At 37.7% G+C, this 19,537-nt stretch overlaps 1 protein-coding gene across 1 annotated transcript in view; it reads right to left on the reverse strand.

The window, feature by feature from the left end:
- Nucleotides 1-16,346, reverse strand: part of st6gal2a (ST6 beta-galactosamide alpha-2,6-sialyltranferase 2a) — a 35,029-nt gene extending 18,683 nt beyond the window's left edge. Inside the window, exons 1-2 of the mRNA XM_069891133.1 lie at nucleotides 15,379-16,346; nucleotides 1,753-1,850 (exon numbers count right to left, since the gene is read on the reverse strand). Coding sequence (XP_069747234.1) covers nucleotides 1,753-1,850; nucleotides 15,379-16,306 — 1,026 coding nt within the window. The 5' untranslated portion in view covers nucleotides 16,307-16,346. The remainder of the gene's footprint in view (nucleotides 1-1,752; nucleotides 1,851-15,378) is intronic.
- Nucleotides 16,347-19,537: the final 3,191 nt, after the last annotated feature.

Consider the following 19,537-nt stretch of genomic DNA (forward strand, 5'->3'; position numbering starts at 1 on the left):
TTCATTTTTTAAATTTGTATTTTCACAATTATTCTGGTAAATAGCATAAATAAATCAAGTTAGCATATACTGACAACATGTATCAATTCACATCCATCAGCAGGCATTGCAACAAAATGCCCACATCTTCTATCTGCAGCCACAATAGAATAATGGAGTTCATACAACCTCACAAGTTCAAAATTTCATTTTATAGACATTGTATACAACCCACACAACAGACCCTTTATCTCACCATATCTGTGCCAACCATGATCCCAATTTATCTAATCCCATCTGCCTGCATGCAGTCTGTATCCTTCTATTCTGTGTCTGTTCACATGTCTATCTACATCCCTCTTAAATGTGGTTTTATCTGCTTCCCCCTCCTCCTCACACAGTGCATTCCAGGCACCCATGTCTCTTGGTGTAAAAAAAATCTCGCTTGAACTTTCCTGCTCTTACCTTAAAACTTTTTTCCCAGTATTTGACATTTCCATCCTGGGATAAAGACTCTATCCATCTTTATCTATGCCTTTCATAATATACACTTCTACCAGCTCACCCCTCTGCCTCTGATGGTTCAGAGAAAATAACCCATGTTTGTCTAACCTTACCCTACAGCTAGTTCTCTCTGAACCAGGCATCATCCTGGTGAACCTCTCCTTCATCCTCTGCAGATCTTTCCCATGTTGTTGTGACCAGAACGGCACAGAATACTCCAAATGGTGGTCTTGTACAGCAGCAGCACCATTTCCTGACACTTATACTCAGTGCCTTGACTGATGAAGACAAGCATTGCCATACACATTCTTTACCACCACTTGTCCAGTCACATTCAGGGAACTATGGACTAGTTCACCAAGACACAAGTGATAAGTTTACTTTGTTAGTAGCTAAAAGACAACGTAGAGCAGGAACAACATCAAACGTATCAACTTTCTGCTGATGACTGGTTCAGGTAACGCTTGTCTCACCAAGACACCGTGCCAGAGGAAGATCCAATGGTCCAACATGTCAAAAGCTGAAGGAGTTGCTTCATCAACGACTATTCTTCTATCATGAGGACATCACATACTTTACTGTATCGCTAGAATACATCTTTTGAGTAAAATCATAAAAGTTGAGCTTTTATAAAACATTTAACATTTTATCAATTATTTACAAAACATTAGAAAACTTCTAAAAATAAAACACTGACAATATTATGAAGTAATAAACATTAACAAGACTATCTGACATTCAAGTTTTAATTGTGACTAAAAAAAGACCAGCTTTATTCCATCTCAAACTTCAACACCTTATGGTCATTTAAAGACAAGTACATTAATGATTTAATTTTTTTTAATTTTAGAGACACAGCACGGTAACAGGCTCCTCTGACCCATAAGCCTGTGCTGCCAAAATATCCCAATTAACCGACAATCCCTGTACATTTTGAAGGAAACATAAGCACCCGGAGGAAACTCAAGCAGAGATGGGGAGAATGTACAAACTACAGACAGCCTGGATTCGAACCAAGGTCACTGGCACTGCAATAACATTGTGCAAACTGCTACACTAACCTTAGTTGACAGGTTAACTTAAAAACCCCGTACGTTTTGAAGGAAATGTAAGCACCTGGAGGAAATTCATGTAGACACGAGGAGACAGCGCCGGATTCGAACCCATGTCACTGGCGCTGTAATAGTATCGCGTTAACCATTATGCTAACCATGCCATCCTTAGTTGAGGTGTTGAAGCAAAGATCCATAAAACCATGTGAGCACTCACCTGTGAGTTAATTACACGGATAGTGGTTTTGCTTCCAACATCCTTCTCGTAACCTTGTGTAGGGGCTGCATTGAATCTTAGGACGGCATCATGGGAATCTGAAAAACAAATAACAATTTTCACATTTATTCAGGAATTCAAGAGAATAGATTTGCATGACACTATTTATTCAACCCTGCCTTCAGAAAATGAAAGCTAACAATATATATTTGTTTAACCTGGAATGACATTACACAAGTCTTTGTACAGTTAGTACTAAAGTTGTTGTCAGAGAGCAATGGAGTTTTAATTGCAAATGTCCTGATAATAACATGATCCAATTTATTAGACTAATCACCAATCAGCACAAAGCAGCTATATTAAAATTTAGTGTATCATCTGCAGATTCTATTACCCTCTCTATTGCTAAAAATGAATGGACCATTGATTTTGCATTTGTTTTGGTTTATGAACAGTACTTTCACTAACAATTTATAGAAAATTGAAAAATCCAGGGTTGATTTTAATCATTAAAAAAGGAAACTGAGGCAAGTTAATGCTGAAATCTATTCGAAAGTTGCACATTTCTTATCTGACCAAAGATGTGAATTTGCATAGTTTAGCAGTTATTGCTACATATTATAAAAATGCAGAATGGAACAGTTATATGGTTATATGGAATATGGCAAAATTCATAATGCAGGATATCAACTCATGTCAATTGACAACTGTAAACAGCCTCCATTTCTCAGCTCACATATATAATCTGAAATACACTCTGTAAACAATTGAACCTAAATTTTAGATTGAGACAAAGCAACTGTGAAATAAGTACTTAGAAATCTTTATATCCACAAGATGGCAGAATAGATCTTTACTGCAATGTTTTTAATTGTCACTTCCAGTGGTAGGTATGACCTTCTCCACAGCACATGAACAATTCTGGTATGTTCCTATACATATTATAATGAGACCACGAGATAAAACCTAATGAGTTCATATAGAACATCGAAGACTACTGCACAGTACAGGCCTTTCAGCCCTCAAAGTTGTGCTGACCCATATATTCCCTACCAAACAAGATACTAAACTCTTCCTATTCCATAGTCCTCTATTTTTCTTTCATCCATGTCTATCTAAGAGTCTCTTATATGCCCCCAATGTTTCAGCTTCCACTACCTTCCCCAGAAAGGCATTCCAGGCTCCCACAACACTGTGTAAAAAAAAACTCTTACCATATAACCATTTACGGAGCAGAAACAAGCCATGTCGACCTTTCGAGTCCACACCGGTTCACTAGAACAACTCCACTAGCTCAACCAAACTGCTTCCCTGCAGTTCTTCGGGAAGGTTAATCGGGTTCCGCATTCTGCCTGGTCTATTTATGATGCTCGCCTCACTTCAACATAGCAAATGCCCTCTGGCCTAGATAACCAGAGAGGTGTGTACCCCTGATGTCTCCCCTAAACTTCCCTCCCTTGATTTTGTCCTCTGGTGTTTGCTGATCCTGCCATGGGAAACAGGTGCTGGTTGTCCACCCTATCTATGCCTCTCATAATCTTGTAGACCTCTATCAAGTCTCCTCTTATCCTTCTATGCACCAAAGAGAAAAGTACCAGCTCTACAAACCTTGCCTTATAAGGTTTGTTTCCCATTCAGACAATATCCTGGTAAATCTCCTCTAAAAGTAGACAGAAAACACAAAGGAGCAAAGCAAAAAAAAAGTGAAAAAACTCAGCAGGTCAAGCAGCTTCTCAGGAGGCAGAGGGATAGTCAAGACCCTGGATCTGGACCAAAAATGTAAAGGGAATATAAGCAGTTTATAGAAACATGAGGGAGTGCGTCACAGAGGCTGTTAGATTGTAGGTGAAACCAGATTTTGGGGAGGGGGGGTGGTTGTGAACGATGAGAAGATGGTGGCTGATAGTGGGGGAGGAGGGATGAGTATTGAAACAGAGGCTGCGAATTGAAGGGTTGAAACAAAAAAGAAATATACCAGACAGGAGAGAGGAGGGGCAAAGTGATGGGGAGGACCAGATAAGGGAGGGACGATGCACAAAGTGGAAGAATGATAGGGAAGGTGAACAAAGGTTGATGGGCAAAGGTCTGTAGGTGATGGGCAGATGGAATCTGGTGGAGGAGAGAAGGGGGGGGCGTGGGAGGTTGGGGGGGTGGAGCTGCAAAAGTTAATATTCCTGATTACAGGGATGATGAGAGTAATTGTGTGGGAAATGAATAAAATGATGGCAAGGATTCAGTGAACACTGCAGAAATGAACCCATGCTTTCTGAAGAAAGAGAACAGTTTAGTGCAACAACATCAATGGGCTACCAGGGCAGTCTTGTATGTGAATCCTGGGGAAGAGGTAGGTATGGACAGTGCAGCATTGGGGTGAAGCTGTGGAGTGGAGATCCCCTGATGCAATGAGATCTGTAATGATCTGAGAGATAGTGGCCTAGTACTTGGTAGTATCATCCTGGTCCAGAGAAGGCATGAGGAGGTGTCTTAGAGCTGCCATCTCTGTTTCCACTCATCATATACCAGCCCTTATATCAAAACTTGTCCCTCCACTTCTTCAACCTTGGTCCATTTGCCCATTATCCTCCACTCATCTAATTCCACCTCTCACCTACTCCCTCTGTCTCACTTGTCCCTCTCACTTCTCTACACTATCTTCCCTTTACACTCTCAGTCCTGATGTACAGTCCAGAAGCGATGACCATCCTTTGTCAACACAGATGTAACTCAATCTGTTGAGCTTTTCCAACAGTTTCTTTTACTCCAAATTCTAACAATGGAGCAAAGACAGTTGTAGCTATCAAAAAAAATCTTACAATAGAGGTTTCCAAAATTTTCTGCAATGTGATAAAGGCCTTCTATCAATTTTGGGTTAGGTCAAACATGCAGAAACTGCTTCACTCCATTTCTACTGAAATCCAAGTAACATTTTCTAATTCCCTATTAATGTGGTAATGTGATGGGTGGCTTTCGTTCAGACTCCATGGACCAGCCCCAATAATAAAGGGAAGGCCCTGGAGGATAAATGTTGATTTTTGCTTTCTGCCTTCAGCATGGCTTCTTGTGATACAACACTAATAGGCAAGTATATTATACATCAGCTGAAAACATGTGGTCTCAGATCAGTTGAAATCAGGAAAGAGTAAGTTTAAAATCAGTTTCTAAAGAAGGTATCTGACAATCAAAGATGACATGGTATTTGGAGGGGTGATCTTGTTTCTGGAGTGGAGATGATGAATGAATCTCTTGTTCATTTCTCCAGCCTCAGTCACCAAATTATACAGATGAAGCAGAAGCTGAGCTTCAAGTCATCACTGACTCCCTTAGTGAGGTGCAAGAGATAATAGAGCTTGCACCCTGCATCATGAAGACAGAGATCTTCTGCCCCAGCTGCACAACACTGTCAGCCCAACAAACAAGATTGAAGGGAAGATAATGGAAAATATGGGTCATTTTCCATATGCTATAAGTTACAACTCAGCAGAGGGAGACACTGTTGACAAAAGTCATTGCTAAACCTAGTCCTTAAATCTTGCACCAAACTCATGATCCAACAGTTTGCAGAGACATGGACCACTTACTCTAGATTCCTCCAAACAATGTACCAACACAATTTCCACAAAATCCTTCAAATTCTATGGTGATATTGGTGAAGCAGGGTGTAATGCCCGTCAAAAGAACAAAAGACTTGTTGATCCAAACCAAGGCTTTTATTAACTAAAAGATTGGAGCATATCACAAGTAGGTCGACCAGTCCAGAATGACCTGGTCTAGGGGGCATGGCAAGATGGCGTAAGGAACAGTCGTGCCTTCCAGTCCTCTCCTGACTCTGACTTATTGTTTTGTCTTTAAGTGCCCGTTAAAACTTTTTTTAAAGTTTATAAATAGTATGAGGTGTTGAACTAACACCTAATGGTACATTTGCTAAAAAAAAGTAAAAGGAAACATCAACAGATTGTTAAAAAATTACATTTTCCGAAATTATCTGAGCCTACCTGTTTACAAAAAGCTAGGACTCAGCGTGGAATGGATCCAGGAGAAGAAGCGCAGGATTCGGCACTGGAGCTCCATTCTGTACCGGTAGGGCTCTCTGAAGATGGCACTCGGCAGCCTTTAGAACAAAGGGCTGGCTAGGTGCATGTAGTTCACACAACGCCCACTGTGAGTGCTGTTACTGAGACTTTGACAGCTGAATCAGCTGGGGCGCCACCAGCTGGAGAGTTAAAGAGCTGTCATTCGACTGCTATAGCGGTGGCACTGCAAAGTGCACCACCAGTTACAACGTCTCTTCCAGATACTGATGTAACAAAGTTTTTTAATGAGATTTGGCTTAAAGGTAACCCTGACCATCAGCCTCCTGACATTTCTGGGGGTCTGTGGCAGGGGTTTTTACACAGAGCCAAACTGCAAGAAAAGCTACTAAATTAAAGGAAGGGATAGAAGGTCCTTTGATTCCACAAGAACAGCAGGATCCCACTATGTCTGAATCCACTTATGCTGATATACTTTTCAAGAGTCTTGAACATAAGATATATTCTTCAATGATGCAATCTATGAACAATCTTACTTCTAAGATTAATGCATTGGTGGATGTTAATACTCAACAGATGGCTGATTATGGAGCTTTTAAATTTGAAACTATTGAAAGACTTGAGATGTGTGATCAAGGATTATCTGATGTACAAGATCAATTGCAAGATGTGAATAAAACAATTGAAACGTTACAGATTCAGAATAAAAATCTAGCAAAAAAGGTTGATTATTTGGAGAATCAATCCAGACGGAATAATGTGAAGATTGTTGGTTTGACAGAAGGTATAGAAGGGCCAGATCCAAGAAAATTTTTCACTGAATGGATTCCACAAATGTTGGGACAAGATAAGTTTCCTGAAGGTTTAATATTGGAACGGGCTCATAGAGCTTTGAGAAGAAGACCTTTTTCAGGACAGAATCCAAGACCTGTTCTGGTTCGCTGTTTAAATTACTGTGATAGAGAGACTATTTTATGTATGGTTATCAGAAATACACAGCAAAATAGATCTCCTTTGATGGTTCAGAGTAATCGTGTTTTCTTCTATCCGGATTTGAGTCAGGAAATTATGTTTCAACGACATGAATTTAATTCTGTGAAAGAATTGCTGTGGAAAAAAGGATATAAGGCAACATTTAGGTACCCTGCGGTACTGAAGATTTTTCAGGATGGATATCAACCAAAGTTCTTTGACAATCCTAAAGAAGCTATGGATTTTGCTCAGTCTTTGCCAATTACGTAATTCCAGGAATGACGTAGTCCTCCACGGTCTCCAAAGAGGGCAGAGCTGCGAGATGGGAATCAGATTTCTAGAAGAAATGGAAGAAACGGTGGTCGCAATGGCAAAGTTGATTAAAAAATTTTTTTAAATTTATTTTTTATTTTTTTGTTGAGAAGATTTCAAATAAGTGATGGGTGTTGGGAGAGGGAACTGGGTGGGCACTAATTCCCAGAAGTCACCAGCTGCATGTGAGTTATCTCACACCCAATATTTTGGGGGAGTTACCGCATTAGGCGGTTTAAACAGGAGGAGGTAATTGTGACCTCCAACCTGTTTTTTTTTCTTTCTAATTTTTGGGTTAGGGAGTGAAGCCTTTTTTTTATTATCTTTTTTAAAATAATTAATTTTTTTTAATATATAATTTTTTTTGTGTCTCTGGTTGTAATTTCAAAGGGGAATTAAGGGTTTTTTTTCTTCTTTTCTTTTTTTTCCTTTTTTTGGGGGGGTTCTTTTTTTCTTCCTTTTTTTCTCTCTTTTTTTCCTTTCTTTGTTTTTTGTTGTTGTGTTTTTTGAGTGTAAGAAATGTCTAAATTGAAGTTTGCTTCTCTTAATGTTCAGGGTTTAAATAAACCTATTAAGCATAAGAAGATACTTACTTATTTAAAAAAATTAAAAGTTGATGTTGCTTTTTTACAGGAAACTCATTTAACAGATAAGGAACATTTGAAACACAAACGTGAATGGGTTGGGCAAGTTTTTTATTCTTCGTTTAATTCTAAGACAAAAGGTGTGGTAATTTTGGTACATAAGAATCTACCATTCCAGTTACAGAACGAAGAGAAAAATGGTGGAAGATTATTAAAATTAAATTGTACAATCTTTAATGAGGCATGGACTTTGCTTGATGTTTATGCTCCTAATGTTGAAGATACAGTTTTTGTTGTGGATATGTCTTTATTACTTGGACATTCGATCTCTAATGTAATGATTGGGGGAGATTTGAATGTGGTATTGGAGCCTTTATTGGATAAGTACCCAAGAGTAATTAAGAAGTCTAAGATGGCAATTCAAGTGACTAATATGATGGCAGATTTGAATTTAATTGATATTTGGTGAAGAGTTAATCCTACAGAGAAAGATTTTTCTTTTTATTCCTCGCGATATAATTCTTTTTCTAGAATTGATTATTTTTTAATATCAGCACATTTGCAGGATAGGGTTACATCTGTGGAGTATAAGGCTAGATTGGTTTCAGATCATTCATTACTATTATTAGAATATTTGAGTTCACAAGATGTTCAGAAAGCTTCAAGATGGAGATTTAATACTATGCTATTGCAAAAAAGCGTATACAGAGCCGTTGTCATACCCACACTCCTGTTCGGCTCCGAATCATGGGTCCTCTACCGGCACCACCTACGGCTCCTAGAACGCTTCCACCAGCGTTGTCTCCGCTCTATCCTCAACATCCATTGGAGCGCTTACATCCCTAACGTCGAAGTACTCGAGATGGCAGAGGTCGACAGCATCGAGTCCACGCTGCTGAAGATCCAGCTGCGCTGGATGGGCCACGTCTCCAGAATGGAGGACCATCGCCTTCCCAAGATCGTGTTATATGGCGAGCTCTCCACTGGCCACCGTGACAGAGGTGCACCAAAGAAAAGGTACAAGGACTGCCTAAAGAAATCTCTTGGTGCCTGCCACATTGACCACCGCCAGTGGGCTGATAACGCCTCAAACCGTGCATCTTGGCGCCTCACAGTTTGGCGGCAGCAACCTCCTTTGAAGAAGACCGCAGAGCCCACCTCACTGACAAAAGGCAAAGGAGGAAAAACCCAACACCCAACCCCAACCAACCAATTTTCCCCTGCAACCGCTGCAATCGTGTCTGCCTGTCTCGCATCGGACTTGTCAGCCACAAACGAGCCTGCAGCTGACGTGGACTTTTTACCCCCTCCATAAATCTTCGTCCGCGAAGCCAAGCCAAAGAGAGATTGCAAAAACCAGAATTTATTAGTTTTTTAAAACAGCAAATTGAAATTTTTATTGGTATTAACTGTAATTCTGTTTCTAGTCATTTTGTTTTATGGGATGCAATGAAAGCCTTTTTGCGAGGCCAAATTATCAGTTATGCCTCTAAAGTAAAGAAGGAGAGAATTAAAGAGATTGAAGACTTAGAGAAAAAGATAACTGCTACTGAAAAAGAATTTCAAAAACATGCTACCGAAATGCAAAAGAATCAGTTAACTAATTTAAAATTTAAATATAATGAATTACAAACATATCGGTTTGAATGTTTAATGAATCGAACTAAGCATAAGTTTTATGAATGGGGTGAGAAAGCTCATAAAGTTTTGTCATGGCAATTAAAAAAGGAACAATTATCTAGGATTGTACCAGCGATTAGAAAGAAATCAGGTATTACTTTTAATCAAAAGGATATCAATGAGGAATTAATTTCTATAAACAATTGTATACTTCAGAATGTAAAGATGTAACTGGAGATGCAATAGATTCTTTCTTGAAAAATATTAACTTGCCACAATTGAATCAAGAAGATAGACAAGAGTTAGATAAACCTTTTACAGACGATGAAATAGAAATAAGAGATATGCCGAATGGAAAGGCACCTGGTGAAGATGGGTTTTCTATAGAGTTTTATAAAGTTTTTTATGCTGATGTATCTTCTATTTATAATGATGTATTACAACAAACTTATAATACTTTTCAATTACCTGAGTCCTGTTCTAACGCAATAATTATGGTTATACCAAAAAAAGATAAAGACTCTTTACAGGTTTCTTCTTATAGACCAATATCGTTGTTAAATGTAGATTATAAAATTGTAGCTAAAATTATGGCTAATAGATTAGCTCACTATCTGCCTAAAATTATACATGGTGATCAAACGGGATTTATAAAAAATAGGTATGCGTCAGATAATATTTTACGGTTAATAACCTTGATAGATAAATCTAAATTTCAGTTGAATTGTCCAATAGTGGTTTCATTGGATGCAGAAAAGGCTTTTGATAGAGTGGAATGTAAGTTTCTGTTCAAAGTACTTGAGAAATTTAGTTTTGGTTCTTCATTTATTGGATTGATAAAGGCTTTATATAATAGCCCGAAGGCTAGAATTGCTGTTAATGGCCAAATTTCAGAATCTTTTAGTTTGACAAGATCTACTAGACAAGGATGTCCATTGTCATCTGCTTTATTTGCTATAGTTATTGAACCTTTAGCACAATTAATACGTCAAAATGAAAATGTTAAAGGTATGAGAGTTCTGAATGAGGAATACAAGATTAATTTATTTGCTGATGATGTTTTATTATATTTGGTGGATCCGGATACTTCTTTACCTGCAATTCAAGAATGTTTAGAAATTTATGGCCAATATCTGGTTATAAAGTAAATTGGGCTAAAAGTGAAATTTTGCCAATTTGTAAAGATGATTATTCAGTGTATAAAAATATTACAAATTTGAAGTGGACTACACAAATTAAATATTTAGGAATTAATGTTAATACGAAATTTCAAGAATTATACTCAATTAATTATCTTCCTTTAATAAAAAGGATTAAATTAGATTTGATTAGATGGAGGGATCTACCTTTGGGTTTACTAGGGAGGATTAATACCATAAAAATGAATATTTTTCCTGGAATACAATATCTGTTTCAATCAATTCCTTATTTTTAAAAAAAAAGTTTTTTTAAGGACTTATATAAAACGATTAGAGAATTATTATAGAAGGGAACATTTCCGAGAGTAGCAATGAGAAAATTGATGTGGGTTTTTCAATTTGGAGGTTTAAGATTACCGAATTTTCAGCATTATTTATGAAGCAGCTCAATTTAAATTTCTTTGTGCATTAATGAATATGGACACCCCACCTAGTTAGGTAAAGATAGAAATGGCGGTTATTTTAGAAAAACTTCCTCATGAGTTTTTGTTTCGATGGAATAAAAATTTACTACGAACTTACAATGTGCCAATATTGAAACATTTATTGAATTTATGGACAAGTAAACTTAAAAAATTGGGACTTAAAAATATATATTCTGGAAGATTGCCATTATATAATAATCAACTTGTTCCTTTTATGGTCTCCAATGCCACTTTGAAACAATGGGAAAAGAAGGGAATAAAAAATTTATCTGATTGTTTTTCTGAGGGTTGTTTTTGTTCCTTTGACGAATTACAAAGGAAATATGGTATTAGTGGAAATTCTATATTTGTATATTATCAATTAAGATCTTTTGTAAAACAGTTATGTGGTCGACATATGATTTTATTACCTGAATCAAGTTTTGAAGAATATGTACCTTCAATACCAAAAAAGGGATATATATCTGATTTGTATTGTATTTTACAAGAAATTGATAGTAAAAAAGACTGGGATAAAGATAAGTGGAAATGGGAAAAAGATTTAGGACATAAAATAGCTGAAGAAGCTTGGATGGAAATTTGTCAGAATAGTATTCGGAAATTAATTAACGCTAGACTAGCGATGATTAATTATAATTTTATTCATTAGCTATATTTAACACCTGAGAAATTTAAAAAATTTGGTCTTAGTAAGTTGGATTCTTGTTTTCGATGTGATCAGACGGCCAATACTTTTTTGCATACTGTTTGGCTTTGTGATCGATTGCAACAGTTTTGGAAAGGTATTCAATCTATTTTTAACAGATTATATAATATCCATCTTGTATTAGATCCCGATATATTTTTATTAGGGAACATGCAATCATTAATTGATTTAGGTTTAGAGGATTATCAGATTTCCTTTATCTATTTAGCTTTAGTCGTGGCTAAGAAATGTATAGCACTTACTTGGAAAGATAAAAATATATTAACTTTAGATAAGTGGTATTTGGAGATGAAATTTTGTTTGACTATGGAAAGGATATCTTTTTCAATTCAGGATAGGATGTCTTTTTATAAGTTAAAGTGGACTCCGTTTGCTAATTATATGCATTTAAGTTTGATTTAAATATATGTTTAAGCGTGATATTTTAGTATTGATAACAAAAATTTTTTTGTTGTTAGAATTTTTTTTAGGTTAAGTTTTATTTCTTTTTTTGTAAGTGGGTATTTTTTTTCCATATATAATATTGTTAATTTTATTAACTCTTCACTCTTTATTTTGGGGGGGGGAGGGCTGGACTAATTTTAAGTTAGATTACTAATATTGTGTTACAATTAACGGGGGGGGTTATTTTGTGTAGTTTTCTGATGTAATATTGTAATCATACCATTTTAATTTTTTTAATTTTTCTTTAAATGTAATTCTCTATTGTATTCATGTTATAAAATTTTAAATAAAGTCTTCAGAATGACCTGGTCTGGCTAGGAGCAATCCTTTAAGACCTGCCAGTAGGTGTGGCTACACTCTCAGCCAACCACAGTCATCCTACACTACCATATGAAGAAGGCATACCAATACCTGAAGGAGTCTGATAGAATCTGTACTATCACACAGTGTCATTCCCATTCCCAGGATTATATGCACAGCATCAAGCTCTGATCATCCCAGAAAAGCAGCTGTATTGCGCCAAATTGTCAACAGAACTCCTGAAACAAGTATTCTGCTCTGCTCTTCACCATGACACAAGATTTCCAGGGGGTGTAGAAAACACTTCAAGAACATTCTCATGGTGTCCGTGAAAAAAAAAATCACATTATCAACTAATGCTGGGGCTTCCTAGATTACAATAACAGAAAACAAGGAAGGGGCACCCAGGAAGGTGCTGAGCTCAGGAAGGCCATTGCAAGTAGTGGAAGGATGGCAGAACCATCATCTGCTAAGTGATGTCTACACCAGCTTGACAGAGTCTGTGGATCCTAGGTTGGAAGCTTTCACCACCTCATTAAAATGGTGGGGCGGGGGGGGGGGGGGGGGAAAAATCATCTTCCTTAGCCCTAAAGTGTCAACAAGAAATGTGAGTAAAGCATTTTTCCTCATGTTTTATGGCATAGATCCTACGTTGCTGCATCACTCACATTACTTTCATTAAGTCTCAAAGAAGAAGACAAAGCTGTGGATTCTGCCAAGCCTCTCAAGGCATTTAGGGGTAAGGCTTCAGTTCTGCAGCTTCTGAAACCACGTGGTCTTTCTCAAATGTCTGGATGGCCAGTCGGGTTGGCACGTCGTATCTGCCCCAAGTGATCACAGACAGCTAGGCTTCTGGCCCAGTGTAGGAAGATCCAAATCATTGTAATCGCATTACAAACACATAGCTCTGACTTGTGCAACCAATCTTTCGGGGAGAGAGTGCGAGGGGAGGAATTAGTAGGAGACAAGTTTAAAAGAAAGACCATTTCAAACATGGTGAAGTATTCCAGTTTCATTACTGGTCCTGTCAATTATTTAACAAATAGTTCAGAGATATATTTTATATCCGCTGAGGAACAATTCTAAGGCAGAATATTGGTATATTTTATTTTTTCTGAGTTAGTGGCTCAATTCACATCAAATTTACTCAAGATCAATACTTAAATGAAGTTAGAATTCCATGGAGCATAGCTTTTGACTTCAAAAGACCTTTCCTTGAGCCAGCACATCGAGGCCACCATGAAGAAGGCATACCAATACCTGAAGGAGTCTGAGTAAATTTGGCATGTCATCGGAAACACTATCAATCTTCTAAAAGGCAGGCTGTGTATGGGCTAGTTGCACCACAGACCGGTTTGATAATTCAAGTTGCCAGGAATGCAGAAGGTAGCCAGGTCCATACAGATTCTGACCTCCTATCCATTGCAGATATGTGTGCGAGGCATTGCCTCAAGAAGGCAGCTAACATCATAAGAGCCCCCGTCGCCCTGGTCATAACCCCTTCTTACTACTATCTTTGGCAGAAGCCAGAAGACCAACACCTCTAGGTTCGAGAACAGTTTATTTCCAATAGCTGTCGGACTCCTGACACTCAACTTAGCAAGCTAATCATATTCTGTTCTAACAGCACAAAAGAACTGCCCTAATGCAAGTCACTTTTTTTCCACAAGAATTACTGTGAATATTTATGATCTAATGTATGTATTTATTGTCCCTTTTAACAATTCATTTGGTTTACTATTATAATTTTTCTTTATAAGTATCTGTTTGGTACAATGTGAATGAACAATAAATAACCCATCATTATCATCATCAAATGTGGTTTGTACCCAGTCATCGCTATATGAAGGGACGTGTACATGGTCTGCCTTTTCTTTGGCTTGGCTTCACGGACGAAGATTTATGGAGGGGGTAAAAAGTCCACGTCAGCTGCAGGCTCGTTTGTGGCTGACAAGTCCGATGCGGGACAGGCAGACACGATTGCATGGTCTGCCTTTTACTCCATATATTAAAGCATAGACGTTAATTTCCAATGTGTGTTTGAGGATGGAGCTACCCAGCCCAAGTTTTGTTTGTAAGAACCACTTTAATCTAACTATTATAGCAATCTATTATCCATAAGATGCAGAAGCAAAATTAGGCCGTTTGGCCCATCAAGTCACTGCCATTTTCCTTTCAACCCCCATTGCCCTGCTTTCTCGTCATAATCTTTGACACCATTAATAATCAACAACAACCTATCAATCTCTGATTTGATATATCCAATAACCTCTGGCAAAGAATTTCATGGATTTACCACCCTTGGCTGAACAAATGTCCCCACACCTCTGTTCTAAAGGGACATCTAAAGAACTTCACTCTCTTACTGACGACTGGATCAGTTAAATTAAAATGTCTAATGAACAAACTTCCTCGTGTTTTTTTTTCAGCTTCAAAAGACTAGACCAAGAGCTCACAATCAAAATTCTCTGATGTGCAAACACCCATATACTACTGCTCTGCTATCCCTACTTAATATTGTTTTACATACAAGATTGATTACAAAGTTTTATGTAAACTAATCCACCTGATTTACTTGAAAAATAATTCTTCCAACTTAAAAGAAAATCCCTTTCCCTTCAAACTTGTACAAAATCCTCTTGCTTCCCATTCCCTACAAAATTATTCTTGATACTTCTCTGCTGAATTTGGTGCCAACTGCCTTTGCAGTTGTCAAGATTCCCAGTTAAATTATAAATATAAAAACTGCATTCCAGTTTTGCCTTTTTACCATCTCTGAAGAAAATTCTCACCAATATTTCCAATCCCTGCTTCCAAGCAGTGACTGTATGTGCTGGACAAACTAATCTTCCACTCTGCACCATATGTCACTTCATAGCCCAATGAAAACATGCTTGTTTTCACCACCTTTGTTCACCCACCCACCCACTTGATATTGGCTTCTTGTTCTTCAACATGTAAACCACTGCTGCCAAACAAAAAGTCCCAGTCGGGAACAAAAAGTATACCTTAAATGACAACATTTTCTGTTCTTACCTATTTCTTCTCCAAGGGATGAGTTTAATATTGCACCAGCAGATGCAACAACAGCACAATTCCTGAACCCTCGTGGATTAATCCTGATCTTAGCCAGAGGAATTTTAGGAATGTGCTTTTTCCATCCAGATGTAGAAAATGGAGCCTCTTTCCCATCAATGGTTCTCAGTTTGACTTTGTTTTTTAGTTCGCAGAGGAGATCTTCTCCAATCATCTTCTCAGCCTCACTTTTCCGTTGATAGTGGACACCATGTCTGTTTTCATTCACATAATCTCTCATTGCTTTTTGTAACCGAGAATTCAGCATCGCTGATGAAATATTTCCTCTCCACAGTTTAAAAAGCATTGAACTGGATCTTGAAAATTCCAAGCCTTCTGGGTCAAAGGAATCTAAATTTTCAAGCAATGGGTCAAGTGGGTAAATTGATCGTTCCTTATTATGAATTACTGTTTCGTGAGGCAAAGACTTTGCATCTTGAATAATTGATTCCTCAAAGCCATTGCCACCTTGACTGAGAACTTTAACTCTCATATCCACCATGCTGTTTTGAGTTTGCAGCTGTCCACTGATCTTTTTCTTCAAACTTTTCATGAATTGCTCCACACTATCATCTTGGGTCCATTTTAGATTGGGATCATTCAAGTAATCTATATGCAATGAACGAACAGAATCTTCATCATCCTTAAGCAAAAGACTATTTTCTCGATGACTTTCTGAGGCCTTTGGATCTGGGAAGGCTCCCATAATGGCTCTCAGTTTACCCTGTATGGGGAAGAGCCGCCTGGTCTCAGTGTTTGTGAAAGAGCTGGCTGGAGGCTCATCTGCTTTGAAGTCTGTGAAATATGAAAACAGCAGCAAGACGACGAGTGCCCATGTCAGTATTCCAATCAGCACTAGGTGCTTCCATTGCCTGGCCTTGGCTTTCATTATCCAAACTGCACCAAACTCCTCTTGGATTCAGCACAGCTGGAGGGTGAAAAAGCCAGCTAAAAAAAGTAAAATAAAGCACAGGTTTGATTAAAACAGAAGCATCACGGCTAGAAAAATAAATTGTAAGCAAGTCACATTTATTTTATTCTATTTTAAAGAATAAATTTTTCACAGAGTTGATCTTTTAAAGGGGTTTTACAATAATTTCCCATGAAGAAAAGCCTTCAGTGAAAATGCCATTACACACACAAAAGGTGGTAACGATATCATCATAACGCAATGATGTATGGATTCCATTATCAGATTCTGGTGTTTGCCAACAGTTTAACATGAATTATCTCTTTTACAAAAGGCACCAGTAATAGATTTTACGTGAATATCTTTGTGGGATGAAGGATGTAGTGTCCTTTCTTCAGGCAGTAAATATACAGCTAGATATTTATCAATGATCTATTGAACATGATATGTATGGAATTTAATAATTCATCCAAAACATTTCTGCAACAGTGCAGAATCTCTCAATACTGAACTGAAGTGTTAACGTGGAATTTACACTTAAGATATGAACCCCAAGTCACATGAGTCAGAGCGAGAAATGCTATCACTCAATCATGCTGAAGGCTATTGAGTAATGCAAAACAAAAGTTCAATGGCCTCTTAGAATATTGGCTGATACAAGATATTTTCTAACGGCCAGAAAGATATAATTTTTTAAATTTACACATTTAGTATGTACAGTAACAGAGCATTCCTGTCTATGAGTTCGTGCTGCCCAAATACCCCAATTAACCTACAATCCCCGTACATTTCGAAAAGTGGGAGGAAACTGAAACTCCTGGAGAAATCCCACACAGTCACGGGGAGAATGTACGAACTCCTTACAGACAGCACTGGTTTTGAACCCAGGTCGCTGACACTGTAATGGCGCTGTGCTAACCATGCCAACCAGATCAAAGGTCTTCTTATACCCAAATAATTTAATGAGCAAACCCTACTTACTAAATAATTATCAAAATCTCCTTGAGCAACATTTTCAAGATTAAGAACAAGTAAAATAAACATCAAAAAAGATGACAGGCAATGGTGTTTTTATATAATGCACAGCACAGATGTACGTTTTTCGCCCCAACTTTTTGTGCAAATCCATTCAAAACTCCTCTTACCCCTCCTTACGTCAAACTCTCCATTGACTGTTTCCACATGTACTCGGCTAACCTGATCTTAAGTCTTCTTCTGAAGTCCCTACATAACTTCCAAGTGATTATTTTGAGAGCTTTCAATGTTGTTCTTCCATACAAGGCAAAACATACTCTCTCTGTACATGCTATCAAAATCTTCCAAAAGATTTAAAAACCTCCATTGAATAATCATTCATCTTTTTCTTTCCTGGATGGCAGTAACCTTTTCCTTCTTCTATTAATCTGCCAAATATTTATTGTGCCATGTTCAATTCCCCCCTATCCTTTCTATTATAATGGTGCTAGAATTGTAAACAGTCTTCATGTGTGATCAAATTAAGGCCTGAAACATATTTAGCAGTGCTGTTCTACTTTTCAGGTCTGTTCCTTTATGTATAAAGAAGAGCACTGGGCTGGATTCTCTTTGTAGTTTTATTATCTTGGGTCATTACTTGTCATTATTTGTGCATTTGTATTTCCCAGTATTTGACCGTGGACTTATAATACAAAATGAACGTAATCGATTATCTTCACTAGGGGCGCTAGAGTGGGAACCATGTGCTGTGGTGGAAATCCATTTATTAACCAATTCATTTGTGGAGTTCAATATGGTCTTGTCATTGAAATTTAACATTTCTTACAGAAGTATAACAATTCATTCTAGGTAACTATACTTTTCTCCATAATAATAGATTCTGCACTTTTATTTTTAGTTATGCTTCACCTTCTGGACTTAAGTATAGATTGACTTGCCTGGGTAGCACACAAGATTTTCATTATTTCTAGTACATATGGCAATTCAAGTCAAATCAATATTTGCTTTGAAATAGAATAAAAATGTCCATTCTTCGTTTACTTCAAATGCCTATCCAAATTTGGCTTCATTTTCAAATTTCAAAATTGTATTTTTGATTCCAAAGTCTAAATCAGTAATAACAGATTGTGAGCAAGCCATGTCCTCACACTGACCCTTTGCCATGGTTTTGTCAAACTAAATGTTTGAGCTCAATTATTATCCTAAGATGTACTTATTATAGTCATAATTGTCCATATGATTCTCTACTTTTATTTCTCTTTTTCTGTTCCATTTCATTCCTAATTGAAAAGGTTGTATCGTCCACATGCAAAATCTGCTGTTAGTCCCTAACCTAAATCTGAGCATTTCAAGTTATTTGAATTTCACCACTTGTTTTATTCATTTCATTATTAATTGTTTATTTCTTTCTCTGTGACTCTCGAGACATACAAGATGAACAATAAACCTCTCCCTAAGATTCTGAGCCAACGGTGAGGCATGGTAAGATCTCAGCAGGTCATGCAGCATGCAAGGACAGAAATAGTCATTCGACATTTCAGTTGTGACCCAAAGTGTTGACTGAACTGAATGAAACATGAATGTCTGCAGACGGTGTAATTGCAGTAAAAATACAGTAAAATGCTGGAAGAACATAGCTGGTCTTTTAAATGCCCCACTGAATTGGTCTCCACTTGTCTTGACTCTGTTTTGTCCCCCCCAGTCCAGGCCCTTCCCACCTACATCTGGAATACTTCACACTCCCTCAATCACTTCAACAACTTCCAGTTCCATAAATTCGATTGCTTCATGTTTACCATGGATATCCAATCCATTTATACCTCCATCCCCCACAATGTAGGCCTCAAAGCCCTTAGTTTCTTTTGGGACAATAGAACTAACCAGTCCCCCTTCATCACCACCCTTCTCCAGCTGACAGAACTTGTCCTCACCTTCAATAATTTTTCCTTTGACTCATCCCACTTTCTCCAGGCTATGGATACCTGCATGGGCCCCAGTTATAACTAAATCACGAAAATCTGCAGACACCGCGATTGAAGTAAAAACACAAAATACTGGAGAAGCTCAGCAAGTCAAACAGTGTCCTTTATATAGCAAAGGTAAAAATACGAAATGGACATTTCAGGCCTAATCCCTTCATCAAGGTAAGAGAGAATGCTGGGAGGCATCTGGACAAAAAAGGTAGGGGAGAGGGAGGGTGGCAAAGACAGGAGATGATAGGTGGAGAGAGAGGAG

Source organism: Narcine bancroftii, chromosome 7 (genome assembly GCF_036971445.1).
Source record: "Narcine bancroftii isolate sNarBan1 chromosome 7, sNarBan1.hap1, whole genome shotgun sequence".
Taxonomy (NCBI): domain Eukaryota; kingdom Metazoa; phylum Chordata; class Chondrichthyes; order Torpediniformes; family Narcinidae; genus Narcine; species Narcine bancroftii.